Genomic DNA, 25646 nt, shown 5'->3' with positions numbered 1-25646 from the left:
TGGACATGAAAATATCTGAATGTTGTAACACAGCATTAGATTTTGATCCAGCTGTTTCAGTCCATGAATGATTTTTTAAAGCAAGAGACATGCGGCTTTCCTGTGGTGAAAGTGAATGACAAAATAAAGACTGTTGGGTGGCCGGAGAAGTTACCATTGGAAGCGCTGGAGGCGTTTTCAAGTCGTCCTCAGATAAGCGGACGCTAGAATTAGTACTGGGGGTAACCAATGACGGTGTGGTTTTACTAGTTGATGACGTATGAATGGTTGCCTCTGTTGTTTGTTGGACGTTGCTAACCTTGGGCTCCTCCAAGGTTTGTAATGGGTTAAGGGGCTTAAGTGGTCCAGGTGTTTTTTTTTTAATATTCCAGGATCGAAAAGGGTTGAATGGTCTTATGGCACAATGAAGAAATGCGGTCTCTATTACCAACAAGGTCTCGTCCATGGGGGAAAGGATTCAATAAGTCAGGTGGAGACATGGACATCGGTTGATTAAAAGTTTTCCCGGAGGCTCCCTCTGCCACTGCTGCCAGCTGTTTTAATTTTTTTTGTTTCGGTGATGAGAGCACCTTCCTTGTTCTCCTGGATCTCATTGGTCTACTTGTTTTGACAGCGTTGCCAATGAAGAGCTGGTTCTACTTCTGTTGGTTTTGCAATGAGTTCACGAGGCTTGCGGCTGTGAGCACTGCTTCTTGGACACCCCCTGCCCATGATGACCTGCCTTACGACCCCTGTGGCCCTTGTAGCCCTGCCAACACGATCAGTTCAATAATGAAATGGAACTGGGGTATATTTAAGGGTCCCAACAAGAAGCCAGTAAGGTCAGTGCCAAAGTGTAAGCAGGGGAGTCGGTTCGGTGACGGAGCAGGGGGAGCGAAACCAGGCATATCAAGCACTAGAGCAGGACTAGGGCAGCACAGGGCAGGAGTGGGGTGACCAAGACCAGAGCCAACCAAGCCAGACCGGCTGGGCAGGGCCAGCAGGTTTGGCAGCTGCAGTTCAAGGCACTACAAGTAGGCACAACCACACTATCCACTGACTTCGACACCGTAAGTAACACGGTGAGTAAGGCGGATGAAAGAAGGCAGCTACAGGCTGACGCTATGATATAGTGTTATGCTGGTGGATGGGGATTGTAGTCTTAAGAGCTGCGGGAACTAAACCCACAAGGGGAAGCTACTAGGGGTCCCAGGAGATCGGGAAATCAGGAGACTCACCTTGGCAAGCTTCCCCAACTCCCTCCAGCTCCCTCCGTGGTAGACTGCAGGAAAATCGCAGGAGCCCCAACAGCGTTATCCCGCCGCCGCCTCCACACCGGCTCCACACCAAGCGTTATCCCGCACAGCTGCAGCCGCCACAGTCGCCAATACCGTCACCGTTCTCCTATGTAGCTGACTTGATACCACTCCATAAAAGTAAATAATTTTGAATGGCATAAAATACTGCCCTGAGAGTGCAGCTCAGGGCACAAAAACGAGGAATATAATTCCAGCTCCCCTCTGGATGGATTTAAAGGCATCTTTATTGTTCACTTATGTGCTGAATTTATCGGATACCTGTTCTTCCCCAGAGCTCTCGCCTGACCAGGACCTTTAAGCCATAACAATAGCTCACCCTAATAACATCTGACCCTCTGTAGCGAGTGGAGAGTTGATTTCTAGAGGCCTGCAGTGCTTGTTTCATAAACACACTGAGAAAGAATTCATGAAAGATGGTGTGTGAGTATTCAGTGTTCAGTGTGACGTTTATTCTCAGTGGGTAGATGAGGTGATTTGTGTTATCTTTGTAGATTCGTCACTGTGCACACATATGATGTGATCGGGCGTAGGTGGAGTGGAGAGAGGAGGTAATGGATCATTAGGATGGGCATAATTGCCAGAGGCCTTGGGAACAGCGCAAGGCAGAGAAAGAGGCAGCATTATGTGCAGCAGCATAGTAAGTGGTGAAGGGACGGTGTGTAGCATAGGTAGAGGTAGTGGTGCACCTTGCAAATAAAGGTACATTTCAGGCAATTCTCTTGCTGTAAACATAGTGGAAACTTACACAGGTGGAAAAGGTAGCATAAATTGCAAACGGTAGGACCTTATTTTGGAGTTACTAATAAACAGATGATCACACACACGTCACCGAGGAGCGGCAATAATGGTGGACTACACCTTTCACCTCGTTTTCTAATTGTGCAGTAATGTATTGGGACCTTGGGACTAGCCTAGGAGTCGTGTATTTGTTTCTTTACTTCATTAGATGTCTTTCATCAGACTTTGATCTAGTTTGCAATGATGAGTACTGAATTACAGGAGTTTCATTTGATGAGGATTGATGCTGGGATTAGTGTTTTTGCTGTATGGAATGTAATGTCGGGGCACACTTTGCATATATTAAGTACTCGGTATGTGGTTGCAGTAGCTGTAGAGGTCATGAAAGATACCACGCCCACGACTGGGATGAATGTAGGCAACGAAGTGTCTAGCTCATAGTGTTGACGTAAGAGTTGCAGACCAAAACAATATGAGGCTTGGGAGAACAACTGGTGCCAGGTTTGCAGGTAAATAGATTACTTCCATTTAAGATGGATTCAGCATGAGGGAGCCGATAGCCATCTAGTGACAGATCCCAGACCTTCAGATGCTGTCTGAAGGGTGGGATGACCTGGTGTCATCCGGATATAGATGTAAAGAGAATTTGAAAGATGAGCTAGTGTTACCTAGGCCCTGGTGTAGAAGGGGAAAGCAAGAGGCCCCAGAACTGATGCCTATGTTTCTCCAACTGGCCTTAGGGTAAAGTGAGGAGAGCAATTAGCACCAAGAGAGCGCGAGTAAGCTAGCTCAGGGAGAAAGAAAAACAGTTGAGAGCGTATACAATGCTTCTGTTAGGGGTTCTGTGCAAAGCTGTGGTCGGGGGAACCTAGCCAGCCTCCCATAAACTAAAACTGGCCACAGAGGATGAACATCTCTGTTTGAAATGCACTCCTTCTCGCCCAATGTACAACAATGCGACTCCTCCAAAGAGTGACGTGTTCCTAAGGGAGGCAAGACAGTCCAGTTCACCATGAATCGCCAATTATAACAGACGCTCATGCACACTCATGGGTTTTGCAAATATCCAGTTACTTAGCGAAGAGTTACCTGCGTGACTAATGACCAGATCCGCTTTCTTAATATCGTTTGACAAGGAGTCTTTGTACCTGAAGACCTCCACACTGAACTCAGTGCTGCTGGATGGCTTCACCTCCACTTTGCCTCGACCGATTTGTAGGATAAGTTTTCTGTAGCCAAGGTCTTGGAATATCTGTAATAGGAATATTATGAATTGCTGTTTAGCAGAAGTTCCTTCATGTATACACCACCCCATCAATATTTCAAAACAAGCGGATACTTTCAGTTAAAGTGCTACTGGCTGGTATTTAAATCAGGGGTGCACCTAGCCAAGAGACGCAGTGGAGCCTCTTACACAGCACAAGGGTAACGAGCAGGAATATTGTGGCTACAAAAGCACAAACAGCCGCTTATAAAGGTACAGGAGTAAGCAGGTGTGCTGAAGAAGATGCATACAAGGGAGAACTGGACTCATTTGGGGAAGGAGTTGGCAGAGGGAAGGGATAGGTTTGGTTCAAGCCATGAGTGTGGCAGACTTTTATCTCAATATTTCCTTTATTCGTCATTTAAACAGGTCATACAAAATATAAACGTATAGGGAAGGGATACGTTTGGTCTCAAGCCATGAGTGTGGCAGACTTTTATCTCAATATTTCCTTTATTCAGCATCTAAACATGTCATACATCATATAAACGTATAACAGACAGGATCAAGCATGAGTAATCATTATGAAGTTAGTTAGGTACATCAAGCAAACAACGTATTAACTGCAGTAAGTAAAATATAGTAGTATCTTCCAGATTCATACATTATATGTAATATGACATTGTTCATCACTTGCGATCGTACACATAATGACGTATTTACAAGCAATGTGAATGAATCGTTGCTCCACCAGTCCAGTTGAGAAACAAGGGAAGGGGGTGTAGTCCCATTCTAGAATGAAATGAAATGAAATGAAAAGTGAATTTATAAAGCGCGAATTGCTGCCCAGGGGCGTCCAAGCGCTAGTGTAGACTAGTGGCAACTGAGCACTGAGGGGGGGATCAGCCAGAAGAATTAAAGGGGGGTAGTGAACAGGAAGGTTTTTAATTGTTTCCGGAATGACAGCAGATTGGGATTGGACCGAAGTTGAAGAGGGAGAGAGTTCCACAACTTGGCAGCATTTAGTGCGAACATCCTGCCACCAGCTCTCGCTCTTTTTACTTTGGGTATTGAGGCTAGAAAGGCCTGGGTGGAGCGGAGATTTCTGGTCGGGTGGTAGTGAGCTATTAAATTGCGGCTAATTGCTGGTCCCGTCTGCCAGAAAGCCTGATGAGAGATGCACATTGCCTTGAAGGCAATTCTCTGTCGTACCGGTAGCCAATGCAGCTTGCTAAGTCCGGGCTTGACTGATTGTCTGCAAGGCAGCTGCAGCAGGGTGCGGGCTGCGCAGTTCTGGACTACCTGGAGCTTTCGCAGTGTGAATTCCGGGGCACCAAGGTAGAGGACATTACTAAAGTCCAACCGGGACTGGATCAGACCCTGAACTGCTACCTGTTTGGCCTCCATCGGTAGAAGGAGAAGAACTTTCCTCAACATTCTGAGGAGGCCAAAACAGGTCGCAGACAGTTTGGTGGCCTGGGTGTTGAAGGAAAGGGTCTTGTCAAGCCATACCCCTAGGCTCTTTATGTTGTCTTTGGGTGCTGGGGCGGTGCCCAGGCATGGGGGCCAGAGGGAATTAAATGGTACTGGAGATGTTGGTCCTAGGAACATCAGCTCTGTTTTATCCCCATTGAGCTTTAGGGAGGACGTTGTCATCCATTCCTTGACTTCCTCCAGGCATTTCATAAGACCTGATGAAAGAGGTCTGTTGCCCTCCTGCGCCAAGGAAACCACTAGCTGAGTGTCGTCAGCATATGAAATGATCTTAATACCAAACGGCTGGACGACCTCCGCCAGTGGTTTCATATAGATGTTAAATAGCGCAGGGCTTAAGGAGGAGCCCTGCGGTACCCCACAGCACAGTGATCTGCTGGCAGACACCGTATCCCCGTCAAAAATCTGGAATGATCTATTGCTCAGAAATGATTCGAGCCATCTAAGTGCATTGCCTGTTACTCCGATGTTAAATAGGCGGTTCAGCAGGGTGGAGTGACTGACCGTATCAAAGGCGGCACTTAGGTCAAGGAGGACCACTGCCACTGATCCTCCTTGATCCAGAATCCTTCGGGTTTCTTCGGTGACCGCCAGTAAGGCGGTTTCGGTTCCATGCCTGGGTCTGAAGCCTGTCTGGGTAGCATCCAGTAGCAAGTTATTCTCGAGGAACTTCATCAGATGGACATTGATGTGCTTCTCGAGAATTTTGCTATCCCAAGAGAGCAGCGAAATTGGGCGGTAGCTGCTAGGATCCTCTGGGTCGAGATTTGGCTTCTTAAGCAGGGCCCGAACCATGGCTTTCTTCCATGCAATGGGCACGGTGCAGGATGAGATGGAAGCATTTAAGAGGTTCAGCACTACAGGCAGGGTGGCCTGGCTCACCTGTATCATGGCCTCTGGTGGAGCTGGGTCACGTGGGGATCCTGATTTTACTTGGTGGGCTAGTTGGTCACGTTTTTTGTCTCTGAGGGTGTCTGAGAACCAGGGGGGCGATTTATGTGCCCTTTTAGGTGTAATCTTGCGAAGTGGAAGGGAGGTTTCAAGAGATTTTATAATCCAGTCTTCGTATTCCTGGTGTGCTACGCTAGGGTCTGCGTTGTGAGACGGGCAGGTGGATTCTAAATTGTGAATCCATGACTCGATGGGTAATCTGGCCCAATTCCTCGTGTTCTCAACTAGAGGTACAGGAGGTGTAGATTTGCAGGTGGACCAGGTAAAAGGGATAAGAGAATGGTCGGTCCAGGGAAGGCCGATCGATTGGCCGACTACTAACTCTGTGCAATTGCTAAAAACTGGGTCCAGTAGGTGACCTTTTGAGTGTGTGGGGGCTTTGACCCGCTGATCTAACTGTAATGCCGCTAGGTCATCCACCAGTTCCATAGCAATATGATCTAGGGTGGTGTCAAAGTGTAGGTTAAGGTCGCCTAATAGTGTAAAGTTAGAAGTGGCTATAATTTGTTCGGCTAAAATGGTGGGGAGTGATCTGTGAAATAGTTTGGGTGGACATGGGGGGCGATAGACCAGAGTGCCAGAAAAGGAGCTGTTAGGAGAGAAGTCTATACTGAATGCTAGACTCTCGCACTCCGGGATTGATTCGGGAGTGGTGCGGCAGTGATACTGATCTTTGAGTATGATTGCCAGACCTCCCCCTCTCCCCTCCATCCGGTCTAATCTGTTAATTTGAAAACCGGGGGGCAGGGATATGACTATGTGTGGCTCAGAGTAGGGTGTAAGCCAAGTTTCCGTCAGGAAGACTGCATCGCGCTTGCGTTCTTCTAACAGGAGGGCGATTTCTGTCCTGTGTTTTGGTAAAGACCTACAGTTTAGCAGGAACATACTATATTCCTGTCTGGTATCTGATAACTTGTTGGTTCTGAATGTATGTCCGCAACCGAAGCAGTATGGAGTAAGTTCAGTGGGCGTGTAAGTGTGCATGCAACATACCGGACCTATTGTCCTCGCGTTATAGATGGTCTCTGGGCTGTAGGTCCTGGTGTGTGGGGAGCGGGATATAGGGGGTATGGCCCCTGGTCCCGTCCGGTCGCGGACGGGCTGCCTTTGGCGCGCCCACCCGCTGCGCCCGCCCGCTGCACGTCCGGGGGAGGCACATTGTAATATAGGCCAGGGGGAGGGGCGTGGCCTAGGTCGGTGGGCGTGGCCTGTGCTCCGGGGGTGACGGGGATCCTCCTGCGACCCGCTGCAGTGCCTTGCTCGGCTGCGCGGGGAGGAAGGATCAGGGAAGTGCTTCAGGTGAGGTTAAAACACACAGAGTATTTCACACACACAAGTAATTAAAAAAGATTCGTAGCTCCCAGCTTAAACGCCTCAGGAGATGGTTACGGTAGCCTACAGAAACACACCCTAGGTAGTGAATAAAGTACTGATAGGTATGAGAGAAATCCACGAACGGAAAATATACAATTAACAATATGTAATGCATAAACGACAATCACAGAGATAGCAAAAACAAGGCTCTTTCTTTCATTAAATTAATTTGATTAAAATAAGTCTTTATCTAGTTCACGCATTTCCGTCAAGCGTGTACTGGTTTCGGATTGAAAGATTGTCAAAGTAGACATTTATTTGGGTGTTTAGAACAGCCCAATGTCTAAAATAATGGCACACCTGTCTTGTGCAGCAGTCATGGGATACTCCGACTTTACGGACTCCCTAAGAGTGCGGTATTAATCACCTGGAGTTACATGCAGCCCCGTTATGAGGACAGTATTGGGATTCTGCCCTCAGCCTGCGTCTAAGAACGCTTTAATCTGTCCACCTTGCGTAGATATCACATGGTTGTCATCTGAACAACAGACCACATCGTATAGTGGTCCCACTTCTAGAGGAACAGGAGGGGTGACAGTGGGGATCCTTGTTTGGTGTTTATTGGTCTGGCTACACCACGCCCCCACAGTTATTAGCAGTCAAGGAGTCATACAACCATTGATCCTTGGTAATAAAGTTCTTCAATAGAGATAGGCCTACCCTCGGCATTCAGCCAGGTGTCTCTTTCTTAGGTTGGGAAGTGTTTGGTTTGCCAAAAGAGGTATGCTAAACTCCTGAGATGGGTCCCTGATGAGCGACCAGGTACAAATCCCACCTGTGTTAAGGGCACCAAAGATAGTAGAACGTTACGTAATGCACTCGCTAGGATCTTTCCCTAGATCTTGACGCCTATGGTGACTAAAGATTTCAGGTGGTAGCTACACCTGGTTGCGGATCTTTCTCTTTACTATGTATGAGAGTAATGGTAACCCAGTAAGAAAATGAGCCAAGGGAGCTTGTGATCTACACCTCCTTGAATGTGTTGTGCAGTGGAGGTGTTATGAATGTTTTGTCTGTCTTGCAAAATTCTCTAGGAAAGCCACCTCCTCCAGGTAATATGCAAGTGGGTAAGTCAGATATGGCTTCAGCAACTTTTTCCGTAGTACAGTGATATTGCCTTCAAAGGACAAGGTGGGCAGTCCTAGTGATTGCACAAATTCTCTCTTTCACATTGGTGTATACGTGACTTCTGAGCTATAAAGCTCTCAGCAGGCAGACAACTGGACACGTATTCCTTACCCCTGCCCTGATTGTATAGGTCCGCTCTAGTTATTGTGTCACCCCCTTTCTCCCCTCCTTTCAATTCTTTCATTTGCGACCACCTCCCCCCTTTTTAGGTCTCGCCTGACCCAGCGCATGCGCTGGTCTGGCGAGACATTTAGTAGGTGGGTTTTGAAAGTGCTACCCACATTTTTGTGCTGGCTACACGCTACAGTGCACGATGGCGTGCACGCGCACAGCTGCTCCCCGCATTCCCCCCTCCCTTCTCACCCAGCCATCTGCCTTCCCTGCGCCAGCCTTCAGCACCATGCCCCTCCCCCCGCTGCTTTAGCGCGTCATCGCGATCACTTTCGCTTCTTAGAGTGATCACGATGACTTTCGCTTTTACGGCCGCGCAGCGTTACTTTTACTGCCGCGCGGCCAATGCTTGTTCTCTTTTTCAATTCGCCCTCTTATCCTCGCTTTTCTTCTTTCTTCCACTTACTACTTTGCTCTTCTCCCTTTGTTCACTCTTCTCTCCGATCCCCTTTTTCTTTCTTCTTATGTTCCGTCTTATGCCTTCCTTCCCTCTCCCTCTTCTTCTTATCACACCTCCCCACTCTATATTGTTTCTATTCTCCCACCTTGTACAATAATTTTCACCCCAAGAAGGGTGACTGTCACCCCTTTCAGTTCTCTTTTGTGATTTCTCTTAGAGCCTCCGCTGCCTCTCTCTCTGTCTCTCTTTCTCCTGTCACTTCTCTGCTCTCTCTGCATTTCTGTCACCTCATCTCTCCCCGTTGCTCCGACACCCCTTCCCTTCTTCTACATGTATACTGGAGCATTTACCAAACATTTCTGCTCTGCGGTAGCGTTTGGTAGCATCCATGTACCCTAGTCAATAGTTCATTCACTCTAAGTTATTCACTAAGCGAAAGCCCTCTCTGCAGGTCCCCTCTTCTTAACCCCTTCCATGCTGCGCAAATTCCGCCGCTGTGCTGACGGAATCTTGCGCGGGCGTGGTCATGACGGAACGGTTCCGTCATGAGCACAGCTCAACCGTGGCTCATGACGGAACCGTTCCGTCATGAGCACCGAAGGGGTTAACAAGCATTTGCAATGCAATGGGTCTCGCATTTACGCGAGTTTAAGCTATTGGCATTGAAAATGACAATGACATGTATTTATGTTTTAAAAACGAAAAAAAAAAAGGCATTGTTATTTGCAATGTCAATAGCTCAAACTCGCGTAAATGCGAGACCTATTGGCTATGCCAATGCTTGTTTATTTTTCGGATAGCACCCACCTACTTCCACCTACTTTCCTCTTACCCTTCACTCTCCAAGTCGCTCTTCACTTTCACGCTCTCCCCCCTTTTCACTTCCTTATTAACTTTGCTTTCTGCCAGTCCTACAATCTACGATCTGTTGTTTGACTAATGTTTTCCTAGGTAATTTACCTCATTTAAAAAGAATACTGTTTGATATTTTCAAATTGCCTTGTTTATTACCTCACTATACAAATGTTATATTGCAATTCTGCATTACCAAACCTTGTACAGCGCTCTGATACTCTTGGGTCCAGCCAGCGCTATATAAAACTTTTTAAATAAATAAAATAAAACTTAGTGGTAAACCTGAGATCTTTAACCTTGGCTGAAACTGAGCTACAAGTAACAGACAAAAGGCTAGGATTTGTACCCACCCCTCAACCTGACTGGTTTGAACTCAGACATGAATTGGCGCATTTTCTTTTTTTTACAAAACTTCGCTTGAAACCATTTTTCCAAAATAATGCTGAGACAATCACAACGGACTCTAAAATGAATACTGGCTTGAAATCTAAGTCCACACTTCAACAACCCCTCTCATCTATACCAGTAGAGGTAATCACATTTGAAAAGATGGTCACTCAAGAAGTAGAATCCATAGGCATTCGAGGTAAACACTTCTTTGACAACCTTGCAAAAAAATGTAAGAAAGGAATGCACTTAGAGATTTGAAAAAGACAAACAGGCAATTGTGATTAAATCAGCTGATACGATAGGAGCCATTGTTGTCATGGATAGAGAGACGTATGAAGCTGAATGTATTTGCCTTCTATTCGACAACAATAGTAATGAAATCTTAAATATGACCCGACCAGGAGTCTCAGGAATATAATTACCAACGTTACTGAGGAAGCATTATCCTCTGGGTTGATTAAAAACAAGAGGCTGAGTTCCTTGTACCCAAGGAACCTCTCTTTGCACAATTCTAGACCCTCCCAAAGATACATAAGAATAAATTCTCTGCACCGGTTAGAACAATAGTGTCCAGGATTGGGTCAATTTTAGAGCCCCTCTCACAATTTTGTGATTGGGTTCTCCGTTCTTTAGCTAAAAAAAGTACAGTCATATCTTAAGAACACCAAGAATGCCAGTGTTCTACTGGGATCTGCATATTGATATGACCAGCACCCTCCTCATCACTATGGACATAGAAGCTCTCTACATCAGTATCTCGCAAGAGCGCACACTAGAGGTGGTGAAGGCCATTCTTAGACAAACTGAGATAGATAGCATCAACCCCATTGAATCTGTAATATAATGTGCACGTTTTTCCCTTACTAGAAACCTTTTTTTAGTACAATGGAACAATATATCTCTACAAACAAGAGACATCGATGGACAGTACTTTTTACCCAAGCTTAGCCTGCCTGTAAATACATCAGTTTGAAACTGGTTAAATCTACCCTTTGATTAATCTCGTTTCTGATCATATTGTGATAAGGCACACGTATATTGATGAGGTCATCATTATCATCTCTACAGAGCGGCGCAGTTCTCTCCTCATCAAGATTGACCGAAACTGGGGGACCTCGCCACATCCGAGGCAGGCCCCATTGCCCAATGGAGGGGGGGGGTTGTTCGGCAACCCGTATGTCCAGGAGCTAGGTAATTTTGTGCAAACCTTTCATTCACTGGACAAGGCCCAGGCTTCCATAAAACACATATTTACACCATGTTTTCACCAGGGCTGGCTGAAGCAGGGGGAATGTGGCCGGTTGCACACAACAACCTGCCTCCTGCAGAGGATACAGTTCTAAGAAGGGACGATACCAGGACGCCTCAACGTTTGCCACCTTTTAACCCACCAGAGGCTACCCTGTCACCGGGGTGCGAAGGGAGGACACCGAGGTGGTGGCAATCATGGAGCCAATCAAGGTGAGTGTTCAGCTTTTTCCTCACCAACGTCTGGGGGGTCAGACTTTTTCATATGTCCCGTGCAGGCCCACTGTCGTTTTCCCCATGGGAGAATCTACCTACAAACTGTTTTGAATACTTTGCTTCTGCTTATCACCTGATTTCTGTCATCATTTGGTACTACCATCTTGACCCAGGGGAGGGTGTCATATGTCCCATGCAGGCCCATTGTTGTTTAGGTCTCGCCTGACCCAGCGCATGCGCTGGTCTGGCGAGACTTATTGAGAGGGCTCCAAAAAGTGCTACCAGGCCAGCCTAGAGCTACAGTGCATGTGCGCGGGCGTCGCGCTTTACCGCGATTACTTTCACTTTCGCGGCCGCTTTGATGTTTGATCGCGATCCCGATCACTTTCGCGGCAGCTTTGATGTTCTCCGTGAGGCTTCAATAGATTGCAGCAGTTAAAACAAGCATTGGCATAGCCAATAGGTCTCGCTTTTGGGACCTTATAAGTGTTTAGTTGTGCAACTGTTGCATGGCTAAACACTTATAAGGTCCCAAAGGCGAGACCTATTGGCTATGCCAATGCTGGTTTCCCTATGTTTCCATGAGCACGTTGCAGACTGCCCTCTGTTTTGCACACATTACTATACAAACGAATTTTGCTTTGGGCCACACTGAACTTTCACACAGAACCTGCTATTGTTTTTGCATTCTGTCCTTTCCTGGGATTTAGTCTGCACACCGTAGATAAGGTTAAATGACAATACCACTTGCTATTTTGTTCTAGTCAGGCCTCAGCACCTAGACAAAACACACAAATGCAGCTGTTTGGGAACACGTACTTTGTCATATAGCTATGCACAGAATAGGTAACAACACACTTGCAGAGGAATCTTTCCAGGGAAGAGATCGTGACAGCACCTGAGATGTAGAATGTTCATCTGTGCATGCTAAGGTATGGGGTCTGCTGCCAACACTGAGAGCTTTTCTGATATATAATCACTTTGCTTCTGTAGAAGAGGCGGGGGTTAGGCTAACCTGTCTTATATAATGACAGATCCTTTTATGATTTATGTACTATTTGCTATGCTGCCCATATTTGCGTTAGGCATCGTCTTACTTATTGTGGCGTGTATACTGCATACTAGAGCACGATAGTTAAAATACACATTTTACATTTTCTCGTGTCTCTGTCAGATCTAATTGTGGACTAGTACGAGTGTGAGAGCAAAAGGGTGTGTCCTGCAACCGCGATTCCTGAGAGGGTCGGGAGTGGTGTGTTCTGGGGTGTCTAATCACTTGTTTCTCTGTGAGCGAGTAGGAGGGCAAGTGAAACACTATAGCTAGTCGTCCCGGGCTCATGGATACTCAGGTGGTAGGATGATTCAGACCCTGCCTACTAACATTATATGAACCCAAGCATAGTTCTGTTACTCCGAGGAATTCGTGCAACAGCTTCAGAATTTTGTCCACACTTGGGAGGCTCTTACCTCCTATGCATGGACCCTTCAAACAGTGCAGGGATTCCACATAGAGTTCTATGGCTTCCATGTCCAGGAACAGTCCTCCATCCCTTTGTGTTTTTTCTCCTGCTCACGCCGAGCTAGTGGATGTGGAAGCACCAGAGCTGCTCCACAAAGAGGCAATAGTGCGATTCATCCCTCATCCAAGTAGATTTTTAAGCAATCGCTTTGTAGTGGACAAAAGGAATAGCGGACAGAGCCCTATGATGAACCGGAAGGAGTTTAGAGAGTGGTCATTTTACCGCCACCTCCAATAGGAAGGAATCCATTAGTTACTGGACCTCCTCGGCACCAACTACTGGATGAAGCGTATAGATCTCAATCACTCTTACTTAAGATCACGATCTTCCTTGCCACTGGCGCTTCCTCCAATTTCAATGGCAGGGTGGATACGTTCGAGTTCACCACTCTCCCCTTTGGTCTGCCATCAGAAACCTGCAGCTTTCTCTCATTTGCTATGTAAGGATTTCGTATAAGAACCCCTTGTTTTGGGGGTGAGCCAGAAGACTTTCCCTTTCTACTAGAGATGATGTCTGATTCCTTATGATTCTAACAGAAGAGAATTTCCTGAACTTCCTACAGCTGGGTTGCTGCCCGACTTCCTATGATTTTGCTGCTTATTTGGGACTTTGACTAATTTCAGATTTTGACTATTCTGTACTCTGCATTTGAGAGGTTCATGGCATTTATTCTGAATCAATTATTTTTGAGATTTTGTAATAAAACCTGTAAACTTTTCCTCTGATCTAGAACTCAGTTATTGAGTGGTCCCAATAACTCATGATTATTGCTCTGCTGAATGGATGGTGGAAAGTGTGCCTTTTAGCAAAAGATCAGACCCGGAGTGGATCGCCCGAGGTGAATTCCGGATTGTTTTGAAGTTTGGGGTACTGGGTTCAGCTTCAACAGAACCATAATGATAACCACACTCAAACCCTCAACTGTAGGATGAAAGTAAATGACGTAGCCATCAAACCACAAATAAAGCGGTCGAAACACATCCAAGGATGAATACCGACAGCTCAGATGATTGTGCTATACACATGACACACGTAACTACGTGGGAAAATAGAATAATGCATCCACAAGCCCTCAATTGAAGGGAAACTTGTAGCGACAACCAACCACCACAGAAAAAAAAGCGCAGGCAAGTAGAACCCACAGGACCAGGTCCTAACAAGAGCACAGCTGGCTCTCCACAGCAGGAACTACACTGCAGGGAATATAGGGAAAGTCGAGGCTCCAAAGTCTATGAGGAACCAATAGACCATAGACTATAGACTAAACAGCATACATTTGAATGCAATGAAACTAAACCTAAGCAACTGAAAGAAACCGCATCAACTGGCAATGTGCTTTCTCGACAATTCCATTAAATAGCAAATTAATGAATGTATGCATCATGAGAATGACGAAAAATCAACCTACGGACAGAACCTTAAGGAAGGTGAAAGGAGAAGAGAAAGACTCCACTCCACAGAGTGATGAAGTGTACACCCGAAAGTGACACTATGCAAAGTGTGGAACTCCAGTGGGGCAGATGTCACCTGACTATCCTCAGGCAAGAGGAACACAGTAACCATCTCGCCATCTAACTGTAGATGTTCATGCACTTATGTAGTCACTTAAAAAGATACAGGGTCCAGCCCACACTGTGCCATTGAACAATTCTACATCCGATTGATGAGCCCCAATCAGGGTGAAATAGTCTTAGGTTGCTTGTGTTCTGGTTAAGGGAGGATCTGGCCTGGCAGTTTGGAACAGGGTAAAGACTGATTTACATAGGACTGGGTCCAAACTGAGGTTGCATGATGAACAAAAAACGATGGATCGGGAATGCGGTCCCCCAGCGATTGTCAGTGGCTAAGATTAATTCTAGCATTAGATCCATCACCTTAATGTTGTTGCAGTTAGCGGCCTAAGTGTGACGACTATGCCAAGCGATGGATCAATGCTCACTGTACCAGTGGAACCAAGCTACAGCTAACTGAAAAGCCTCAATCAGGGTGAAACCGGTCTTGGGTTGCTTGTGTTTTGGTTCAGGAAGGGCCTGGAGTGCAGCCAGGAGTGATTGGCATTGGCTGAGATTAATTCTAGCATTCCCTACAACATCTTATTGTTGTTGTATATAAAATGATGTGGCCGTGTCATCAGGTCCAAAAGGTGAGACACACTGCCTTTGCCAATGCAATGGAACAAACATTTACGCAATGGCAGGATGGCTGCCCCACAGAAATGGTTGTATAATGCAGATGAAGCGGAGGCCTAAAAGGGAGAAAGGTGGCTAACCATTTACCCAGCCCACCAAGGAGGCAGGACCTAAGCACAGAAATACCAAGCGTCACTAAAAGCGACTATGTTAAAACTTCAATTACATAATATCCACAAATTATAGAGAGGTGGTGTTTGGAGCTTGGGGCTGCGTTCTGTATGGAGGGGTGGGGCCATGGAATACATGGGGAAGAAAGGCTAATCCAATGAATGGGAAAGGAAAAAAGCCTTCTTCTCATCTAAAATAGTTAGTTATTTGTCTAAAGGTAAGGTTCTCACGTCAGCCAAGGTAAGAAAAGCACTGTTACGAGGAAGACGGATGCGTGGGTAATGGTTTCATTGGGGGAAAGTATTTCAACAGATTTTATATATACATATCAATATTTGGAAGCACTGAGGAGGGAGGTTTAAAAAAATTGGTGGGGGATTTAATTTTCCCAATTACTTGTATGGCCGTGGAGGAAACCTTTTGGCAGAAATAAGCTTTAAAAAGCAAAAAGCATTGGCAAAGGCAATAGTTCTCGTCTTTTGGTCGAATATATTTGGACCTATTGTCTTTTTATTTGGAGGGGGAAGCACACAAGGGACAGAGCAACACGAAGCGGGGAAGCATATGAGAGAAAAAGCATCAAGGAGCGTGGGGTGATTTTTGTGGGGAAACTAGATGGAGAGTGACAAGGAATGCGGTGGTGTTTTCAGGGGAAGCACACAAGGCAGAGAGCAACACGGAGCGCAGGGGAGCACACACGGAGAGAGCAATACAGAGTGGGTAAAGCAAAGGGACAGGTGCAGGGGTGTGTGATGGGGAAAAGTACGCAAGTGCTACACAACACATGCACTCTCATGCTTTACCAAAAATAAAGATGCATTGGTAAAACCAACATGTCTCACCTTTGGGGCCTATTGTCTTTGCCAATGGCTTTTATAGATGCTGCACAGCATGGCTTTAGGAGAACACAAAAAAAGAAACTATGACATTGCAGCCACATCCTTTTGTGATATGTAAGCGTGTGCATCACACATGCACACACCTACAAAATGACAATTGTGCTTTTTTCTTTATCAATCCAGGTTGAGGCCAATAAATTAATAAGGAGAACTCAGTGGCTCGGCGCTCGCTCTAAGAACCCGTCCAAGAGCTGAGACTTGAAAATATTTGTCATAGAAATCATGCAACAAAAATCAAGTTAGACTATGAAATTGAAATAAGCTTTATTTCGATAAAAAGCATATCTTAAAAGCACATACAGACATAACATAAACGAATATGTGAAACCAAGAAACGAGCCATAGGAATATAATATCATCGTAATCCCAAGATGAACAAGAGGTTAAAAGTACATATAAACATTATAAGTAAGACAATTTAAAAGGAGAATGCAAACAGACAATAAAAACAATCAGGCTACTTAGTTTGGGGTTACAAGGGCTTTGGTTCTTATAAGCCAAGACCACCTCAGGAATTTCGATAGAGCACAGACGTACAGAGATCGTGTGTCTGATTTGAGAATGCGCAAAGCTATGAGATGGTCACGTGTGCCCAGATCTCTACATAGAGGTTTGAGCCGATGGGATCTTGGGATTTTATATTCTGGGCATGCAAATAAAACGTGTGCAATTGACTCAACTTTAGTCTCACAAAAAGGGCAAAAGGGTAATGTCTTAGAGGGTGGGTTCCAGCGCGCGGTCAACTCGCGCACCGGAAGAGTACCAACCCTAAAGTTAAAATAAAGGGCTCGATCGTATGGCTTCTGGATAATGTCAAGGTAAGGCTCGTAGCGCACTTCATCTTTGAGCCTTAGGAACTCAATGGTGCTTCTACCACCATGTGCGTTAGAGTTCCTTTGTGCGATAACCCAACTCCAATATAATTTCTTCAACTCTGCTTTCGGGGGTGAGGTTCTATTTACCCAAGCATCTTTAAGGCCAAGGTCAAAGAGCAGGGTTTTTACGTCTTTCAACCATTTAATTTTGTGCCAAGAAGGTATAGACAATATTTCGGATAGTCCCTCCGCATACTTGGCAAGCTCAGGAGTTCGCCAAAGCCGGGCCCAAAGGAGCAAGGGGCGTATTTTAGCCAAGTCTTTTAACGTGTGACACCCAAGATCCATTAATAGGGGCACTAAAGGAGTGCTCTGCGGTAGTGCCATCAATTCCTTGTAAAAACTAGAATCTGACTTGACAAGCTCGTCAATATTATTTAGGCCCCATAATTCGGCACCATAAAGTGCTGAGCTCACGCCTTTTGCTTTGTATATCTCCAGAGCTGGGGCTATTGGCCTGGATGTGGAAGAACGATGTTCCCTGAGAAGGGCGCCAATAATCCTCTTATGGGTTAGGAGCATCTTTTGTAAATGGGATGACCAGCGCATAGTGTCTGTGACACGAATACCCAGATAGTCAAATTCTTTTACCCTTTCGAGGGGAGCTGCGTTCAGAACTGGGGGCCGCCCTAATTTTTTGGGTGGATTCAGGATTAAGTATTTTGTTTTGGCGGCGTTTATGATAAGGCCTCTACCATTACAGAAGGTTTGGAAACTATCAAGAAGAGTTTGTAAGCCCATGGGCGATTTGGACAACAAAAGAGTATCGTCAGCGAACAGGAGAGTTGGAATACGTTCACCCGCCAGGGATGGTGCATCAGAGGGAACTTTCATCAGATGATCCACTACACCATTCACATAAAGTGAAAAAAGGGTAGGGGCAAGAACACATCTCTGGCGGACGCCCCTGTTCACTGGGATTCTCTCTGTTTTCTGGCCCTGTGGGTCCCAACGTACTTGAGCATAATTTCCCTCATTAAGTTTTATTAGTAAGGCCAGCAAGTAAGAGGGAATATTCATATTGGCCAGGACGCGCCACAGAGTATCGCGGGGAACAAGGTCGAATGCTGTTTTGAGGTCTATAAAAGCAAGATAAAGGCTGCCCTTTCCAAGAAGGACAACCTTCCAATAAATGAGGAACAGTCTAAAGACCTGTTCTATGGTGCCTGTCCCGACCCTAAAGCCTGTTTGGTAGTCTGAGAGGATATTGTTATCATTCACCCAAGATAAAATCCTCTCCAAAATCACTTTTCCGGTCACCTTCTGGGATGAGTCAATCAGACTGATTGGGCGGTAGTTAGCAGGATCGTCTCTAGCCCCCTTTTTGTAGATGGGAACAACCTCAGCCTCATTCCAAGATTCGGGGACCGGAGCACCATTGGTAATGGCATTAATTAGGGTAGAAAGGATCTTCCCCCATCTAGATGGATCTAATTTGAGGACATCGCCAGGGATGCCATCCGGACCAGCTGCCTTCTGGGGGACAATGGACTTAATAGCATGAAGCACTTCCCCATCAGTGAAGGGGTCAGTGCTCAATGCGTCCACGGAGGAAAATGCCCTTTCAGAAGAGAACTTCCCCACGTCCATAGGCCGGGAAGAGTAGAGTTTGGAGAAATGCTCGAACCAGAGCTCGCTAGTGATATTGCATGTCAGGAGCTCATGGGCTGGTCTGTACTTAGATCTAATTATATCCCAGAAGGAGCCAGAGTCGCGTTTGAGGGAAGCCTCCCTTAATGCCTGCCAATGCTGTTCCTCCCAAAGCTTTTTAGCATTAGAAATGGAGATCCTGTACTCCTTCCTGGCCATCTGGATCTTAGGTATAATCCTACTTTTAAGAGCAGCAATTAGGGCAGATTTCATCCTTCTGCAATTTTGCGTATACCAACCATCCATAGAATTACGCTTGGCCCCCCCTCTCGATGGCCCACCTTTGTTGTGTACTCGAAATAAGTTACCCAACTTGTTAATGGTGTCTTGGAAGACAAATGGAGCCTTACCACAAGCAGTCTCATAGTCGCTTAGTGAGGCCAGCTCAACTTGTGCTGCATGCAGTATTGCCCTGATCGATTCGACTTTTCCGTCGTCCAGCATCACCTTGCGCCACTTGAGGCGCCTCTCGCAGTTTGCAGGACACACCTCAAGGGTTTGCATAGAGCTGACTGCTGACGAAAGCAAAGACCCGTGTACTTCCTCCCATAATGGTTTAATACTTCGGGATAGCTGATTGTGGTCGCTATCGTATGAGGGGATTATTTCCATATCCACCACATACGTCCAAAGCTTAAAATCGAGGAATAGGTAATCGATCCTCGAAGTGTGGTTTGTCCTATTATAAGTATGGGCGCCTTGGGAATCAGAAGCTGTTCTGCCGTTTACCGCCCTTAGTCCAAACTCTAGAGTCATAGTATTCATGAATATGACTGATTTTGTCCATCTCCTAATAGGGGGCAATGATAGTATCGGAATGCCACTTTTGGCGTCATCCTCGAGTAAATCGGGAAGATCTAATGAGGCGAGGGGCTCAAAGGAGCAATTAAAGTCTCCTGCTACCAAGACGTAGGATGCGTGATGGCACTTTCGCAATTCGCCCTCGAGAAGTATGAGTGCAGGTGACAAGGCTCCTCCACTAAGGCCCCTGGCATAGACGTTGAATATATCTAGAGACTTCCTTCCCTGAGCTCCCTTAAGGGTAAGCCTTAAAATATCAGGAGAAACAGTATGGACCTGCCTAATGGTGTACCCAAGGGAAGTACTGACCCAAATTAGGAGGCCACCCGAGGGGCGTCCTCTTCCTGTCGGGGGTTGAATTGCCGGTACAAAAAAAGTAGTGAAACCGGGCACTATGGTCCAGGTCTCTTGAAAAATACAGATGCTATAGGGCCCTATTAAGGAGTTCCAATGTGGGAGATCTAATTTGCTGGCAAGGCCAGCTATATTCCAACTTAAAACTCTTAGAGGAGGAGGATCAGTGGTTGCATCTCGTATTATGGAGGGAATAGGGGAATTGGGAGTAGCCTGAAAAGAGCTATATGTGGAAGGCGATGGGAAATGGTTAATGTCCTGAGGAGTTGGGGTAAGCTGTGATATATACTGGTGGGCATTGGGGCTCAGATTGGCTTGGGAGGGATCCCCAGCTAGATCAATAAGTACTTCTACATCCTCCTTAGTTTGGTCTCCAGCTAAGAAATGGGCACCGTCCCTCTCAAAGGTTCCATGTCAATAAGAATCATAGTGACCGTAAGGTTCACAGTATCTATTGGAGGCAGATAAGGAATAGACATTCTTACTGGGGGTCCAAACTCCCTTAAAATACCCATCATGAGGCAAGTGAAAGAAGGAGTGTGAGTGGTGAAAGTACGCAGAGTCTGAGTAAAATTGGCTTAAATCTAAGCATCCTATGCCATTGATATTAGGATCTGATTGTTGATGATTACAGATTAGCCTAGTAACGCGAGGGTCCCTGAAATTTACGATAATGCAATCACCAGACATTTTCTTCGGTCTACTGCCCACCCAAGAAACCCTTCTGACATGGAGGACATGGCCATCCAGGTGTCTAGGGAGCGGCCTATTGATGTTTAGCCAGTGTGTTGTTTTATTTTTTAGCTCGATATAGGATTCTAACTTACCAACTTTAAGGTGTGGAACCCCAGTTAGGATAACAACAAAGGGTAGGCACTCCGGTGGGAGGTTAATATGGGGTAGGTTTTGCTCGGGGCAGGCGATATAGTCCTTCGATTGGGCTTGTGCGGGGTCCTTGCTAGTTGGTTTAGGAAGATTCTGTGTAGGCTCTACCTCACACCCCAATGTTTCAAGATTTCTGCGATTGTCAGTTGAATAAGGGACTTGCTCTGAAATGTTGGCATGTATGGACAGGTAAGGACAGCTTCAGTCAACACTGTTACCAGTGGCCAGCCCAAGGTTCATAAGCGTTCTCTCGTTAGACTATGATAAGGTGTCTTCAAAATTCAAATAAGTATTTCTTTAACTCGCTGAAATGTTTTTGCTTAGTACATAAGATTATAGGAGAAGTATTTATTGAACGTGAGAGTTTTTAAAAATAACTGAGAAACATCCCTGCCCCCACTCTACTAACAATGATATTAGTAAAGTAAGAAGCAAGCCAGTTTTGATGTGTACTTTACATGTGCGTAGATTCTTACTCTGATGGAGCAGCATTACAGCCTGTAAGATCGAGCACAAGAGATGTCTTTGTGTAGCGCACATCCAGAGCTTGCGTATCTGAAGGTGTGATGTTATATTTGACCATAAACAAAAAAGGTGGCATCAAAGGTTAATGCTTTTGTCATTAATTCTTGGGTAATTAGATCAGTGTGGGTGACAGTATACATGCCAACAGACCCAGTTCAAGGAGGAGACACGATCTTCACGCCAAAAATTGCATTTTTTTTTTTTGCTCTTTCCTGCCTGAAATTGCCTCTGCTTCAATAGAAGACAATGTGGGAAACACATTCCACCGATTATTTTTTCAACTGCTCACACTTTCTTGCTCTGAAATGTTGGCATGTATGTGACGTGCAGAACCCACACATTTTATTTCCGCCAGGTTTACAAATCTTGCCCAAGGACATAACGGTGCTTCACAACATACACAAACTATGTAAACAGAGTTTTCTTTTTTTTTTGTACTAGGAGATCTGCTGGGACACAAAGGACATAACGGCGCTTCACAACAGACACAAACTATGTAAACAGAGTTTTCTGGGGGGTTTTTTGTACTAAGAGATCTGCTGAGATACAAAGGACGCTGAGGAGAGCTCGGGATTCGAGCAGGCTGCTTTTTCGGCAGTTGTAGCCAATAATACCTACTGTCAAATCTCGACACTTCTGGGCTCGAGCTGCTAGGCATCTGGCTGGAGCCTGCCTCGACCTTTCAGTGGCTCCCTGGGCAGATACTGAATTATATTGATGCAGAATTTCAAATGTGCTTCTCCACAAGCTGTTACTACACAATTCACCTTCTCTCGCCAGCAACTCTACCTGTTTACATTCCTCTGACGAAACGCAAGAAATCAGCTCATCAAAACTGGTTGTCCCCACGGTCACAAACACCGACTTCTCCATGATCTGGACATCGAGACGTTTTATGTCCAACCCCGATTAACGTTTTAACAACACGCTCGTTAAAAGAAACGGCTTTCCCTTCTAAATGCACATGCAGTTAGAGCGGTGCAGCACTTCCTGGTTCTGCAATGACAGCCTGCTCTTCATTGGACAGGTGATCCTGTCCTCGCTCCTGATTGGTCTGAAATGTTTCTATTCTCATACACTAGCAGTTTGTCGTGCCCATGGGAATGATTGTCATGGCCCATCTTTGAGTGTAACTTAATTAGGGATTTAAGAGAAAAGAAGTTGTCCAGAGAGGCCTGCTCAAATCTCTCGAGCCTCTCAGACAATATTCTTACTCTTTCCGTTAAGTGGAGTATAAGAGATTTAATGAGTAGCTCGAGATGGGCTACAAGAGGAGATTGGAACTCGGAGACTTGTAGTCCAGGATGTAGGGGGAGCTGCTTAGGAGTAATTTGGGGGGGTCAGATTGGTGGAATGTGCAGAGGATAATCTAGTTGTTGGAAGGCGGACCCCGAGGAGTCGGTGAGACCACCAAGGGGGGCCCTCGCACTGCACGAAGTAGCCGAGCGCTGCCGAGAAGTCTCCTGAGAGATCCCTCTCCTATCACGTACTAGCACAGTAACACCACCACACCGGACTCAAGGAGGTTGTCTCAAGACAAGCAATTCTTTATCATCAATAAAAGGTTACGAGTTCAATATTTACACGAAGGGATCGAGGGATCCACCAAAAGTCTCAATGTCTCTTTGGAAGGGTAGGGGTAGCGGGACAGTCTTTGGCAGGAATGTGGTACGAGGGTACCTGGGGCCCAGTTCTTATCCTCAAGCTGGAGGACCTCCGATCTCGGAGGGGTCGAGCCGCGACGGCGTCAGCAGGGCTCTGGCGTACAGTTCGTGGAGAGCCGCGATTCAATCAGCAGGGCTCTCAAGATGGTTTCCGCTCAGCTCGAGCCGCGACGTCGTCAGCAGGGCTCCGAGGAAGGTCTCAGCGAGGTGGGGCCGCGACGGCGTCTGCAGGGCTCCGATGTTCCAGGTGGTTCAGGAAAGGTTCACAAGAGGGAGCCGCGACGCAGTCAGCAGGGCTCGTGATGGTTCCGACAAGAGTTCTTCTCCGTAGGGTCAGCCGCGATTCGATCAGCAGGGCTCTCGACTCCGGGATACAACCGCCGAGCTGTGGTGGGGTCGCCCCAGATATAGGTCTGGAGCCCTTTGATGTCCGGACCCTTGCGCCCGAGGGGGCGGAGTGGCCGGGTGGAGGTGGCCAGACGCCCAGCAGGAGAGGCGCCAGGCCCATGGGAGTTTGCAGGGCGATCACACCTCGAGAGGGGAGGACAGTTGGGGGTCCCAACGATACCGTCCTCTGCCGGGGGCGATGAATTGTTCCTGCGGCACCCCCTGGCCAGTCCGTGGTGCCTCGAGGTCGGGGCTTCGCTGGGGTCGAGGCCGGGTTGAGCGGGGTCGCGCCGGCTGGTGTACGGGGTGACGTAGATGCCAACAAGATGGCGGAGCCATGAGGAGCATGCGACCACATGCAGTTCCAGGTGAAGGGCCTTGGAGCAGTTCAGACGGGTGGCCCGTGAAGGCCGGGGCGGGGAACGGCCACAGTCCAGGGGGGTTAAGGACCACGCCACGAGGCCGGGTCCAACAGGCGTCCCCCCCCCAGCCGAAGGCATGGAGAGTCACCCATCTCCTTGGGGATTCTCCTCGTCAAGGCGGAAGAAGCGGGACAGGCCGTCGGCGTTGGCGTGGTCATTGCCGGGCCGGTGTTCGACGTCAAAGTCCATCCCTTGTAGCGAGATGGACCATCGCAGCAGTTTGGGGTTCTCGCCCCGCATTCGCATTAACCATTGCAAGGGCCGGTGGTCGGTCTGGACCCGGAAGTGGGCGCCAAAGAGGTAGGGCCGGAGCTTCTTGAGGGCCCACACCACAGCGAAGGCCTCGCGCTCAATAGTGCTCCAGCGTTGCTCCCGGGGCAGTAGTCGCCGGCTGATGAAGGCCACTGGTCGGTCGAGCCCCTTTTCGTCAGTTTGGGAGAGAACGGCCCCGATCCCATACTCGGAGGCGTCCGTCTGTACCACGAACTCCTTCTGGTAGTCCGGGGCCTGCAGCACCGGAGCAGTACACATGGCCGTTTTGAGGGTGTCGAAGGCTGTTTGGCAGCGGGGTGTCCAGTGTACCTTCTTGGGCTGCTTTTTGGACGTTAACTCTGTGAGGGGGCCGACAATGCTCCCATAGTCCCGGATAAACCGGCGGTAGTATCCGGTGAGGCCCAGGAAGGCCCGGACAGCGGTCTGGGTAGTGGGGGGTTCCCAGGTCTGGATGGCATCTATCTTTGCTTGGAGGGGGGCCACCTGCCCGCTCCCCACTTGATGGCCCAGGTAGGTCACGGATCCGTGGCCGATTTGGCATTTGCTGGCCTTGATTGTGAGCCCGGCCCGCTGGAGGGCGGCCAGGACGGCCTTTAGGTGGAGGAGGTGCTCGGCCCAGTGGTTGCTGTACACGGCAATGTCATCTAAGTAGGCCGCGCTGAAGGCCTCAAGCCCGGCCAAAACTTTGTTCACCAGTCGCTGGAAGGTGGCCGGGGCGTTCTTCATTCCGAAGGGCATCACCCGAAAGTGGTAATGCCCATCCGGAGTCGAAAAGGCGGATCTTTCTTGGGCGCCGGGGGTGAGCTGGATTTGCCAGTACCCGGCGGTGAGGTCCAGCGTGCTCAGGTAGCGAGCGGCCCCTAGGCGGTCGATGAGTTCGTCGGCCCGGGGTATCGGGTGTGCGTCCGTCTTGGTTACTACATTCAGGGCTCGGTAGTCCACGCAGAATCGCAACTCCGGGGGGTGGCCGGGAGCTGCGGCCTTGGGCACCAGGACGACAGGGCTGACCCACGGGCTGTCGGAAGGCTCGATGACCCCCAGGGCCAGCATCTTCGCTACTTCGGCCTGGATGCAGGCCCGCACTCTGTCAGGCACCCGGTAGGCTCTGTGTCGTATGGGGGGGTTCTCCCCGGTGTCGACGTCGTGGACGCACCAGTGGGTCACCCCCGGGGTGAGAGAGAAGAGGGCTGCGTAGTCCCGCAGTAATCGCTGGCAGTCGTTGCGCTGTTCCGGGGTCAGGGACGAGGCGAGTTGGACCCCTTCGATCGATCCATCGTGAATGTCGGCTTGCAAGAGGTCGGGCAGGGGCTCGGAGTCGTCCTCGCCCCCCTCGTCGGTCGCCAGCAGCAGGCTCAGTTCGGTCCGGGCGAAGTGGGGTTTTAGCCTGTTAGCATGTAGGACCCGGAGGGGGTTCCGGGGGGACTCCAGATCGACCAAGTAGGTGACGGGACTTTTCTTCTCCACCACCTTGAAGGGCCCGGTCCACTTGTCCTGGAGGGCGCCGGGTTCGACCGGGGCCATGACCCATACTTTCTGACCTGGCTCGAATTCTACAGTAGAAGTGTTGCGATCGTACCACCGCTTCATGTCCTCCTGGCTGGCCTCGAGGTTGGCTTCGGCGAGG

General features: G+C 47.8%; 1 protein-coding gene across 1 annotated transcript in view; it reads right to left on the bottom strand.

The window, feature by feature from the left end:
• Positions 1 to 22287, bottom strand: part of LOC146829514 (UDP-N-acetylglucosamine transferase subunit ALG13-like) — a 45666-nt gene extending 23379 nt beyond the window's left edge. Inside the window, exons 1-2 of the mRNA XM_085608214.1 lie at positions 22066 to 22287; positions 3126 to 3288 (exon numbers count right to left, since the gene is read on the bottom strand). Of these exons, the coding sequence (XP_085464340.1) occupies positions 3126 to 3288; positions 22066 to 22149 (247 nt within the window). The 5' untranslated portion in view covers positions 22150 to 22287. The remainder of the gene's footprint in view (positions 1 to 3125; positions 3289 to 22065) is intronic.
• Between the last annotated feature and the right edge of the window lie 3359 nt (positions 22288 to 25646).

This window comes from Triturus cristatus, chromosome 5_2 (genome assembly GCF_964204655.1).
Source record: "Triturus cristatus chromosome 5_2, aTriCri1.1, whole genome shotgun sequence".
In the NCBI taxonomy this organism is placed as follows: Eukaryota; Metazoa; Chordata; class Amphibia; order Caudata; family Salamandridae; genus Triturus; species Triturus cristatus.
Note: the sequence above shows the minus strand (reverse complement) of the source record. Positions and strands in the feature narration are given on the sequence as shown.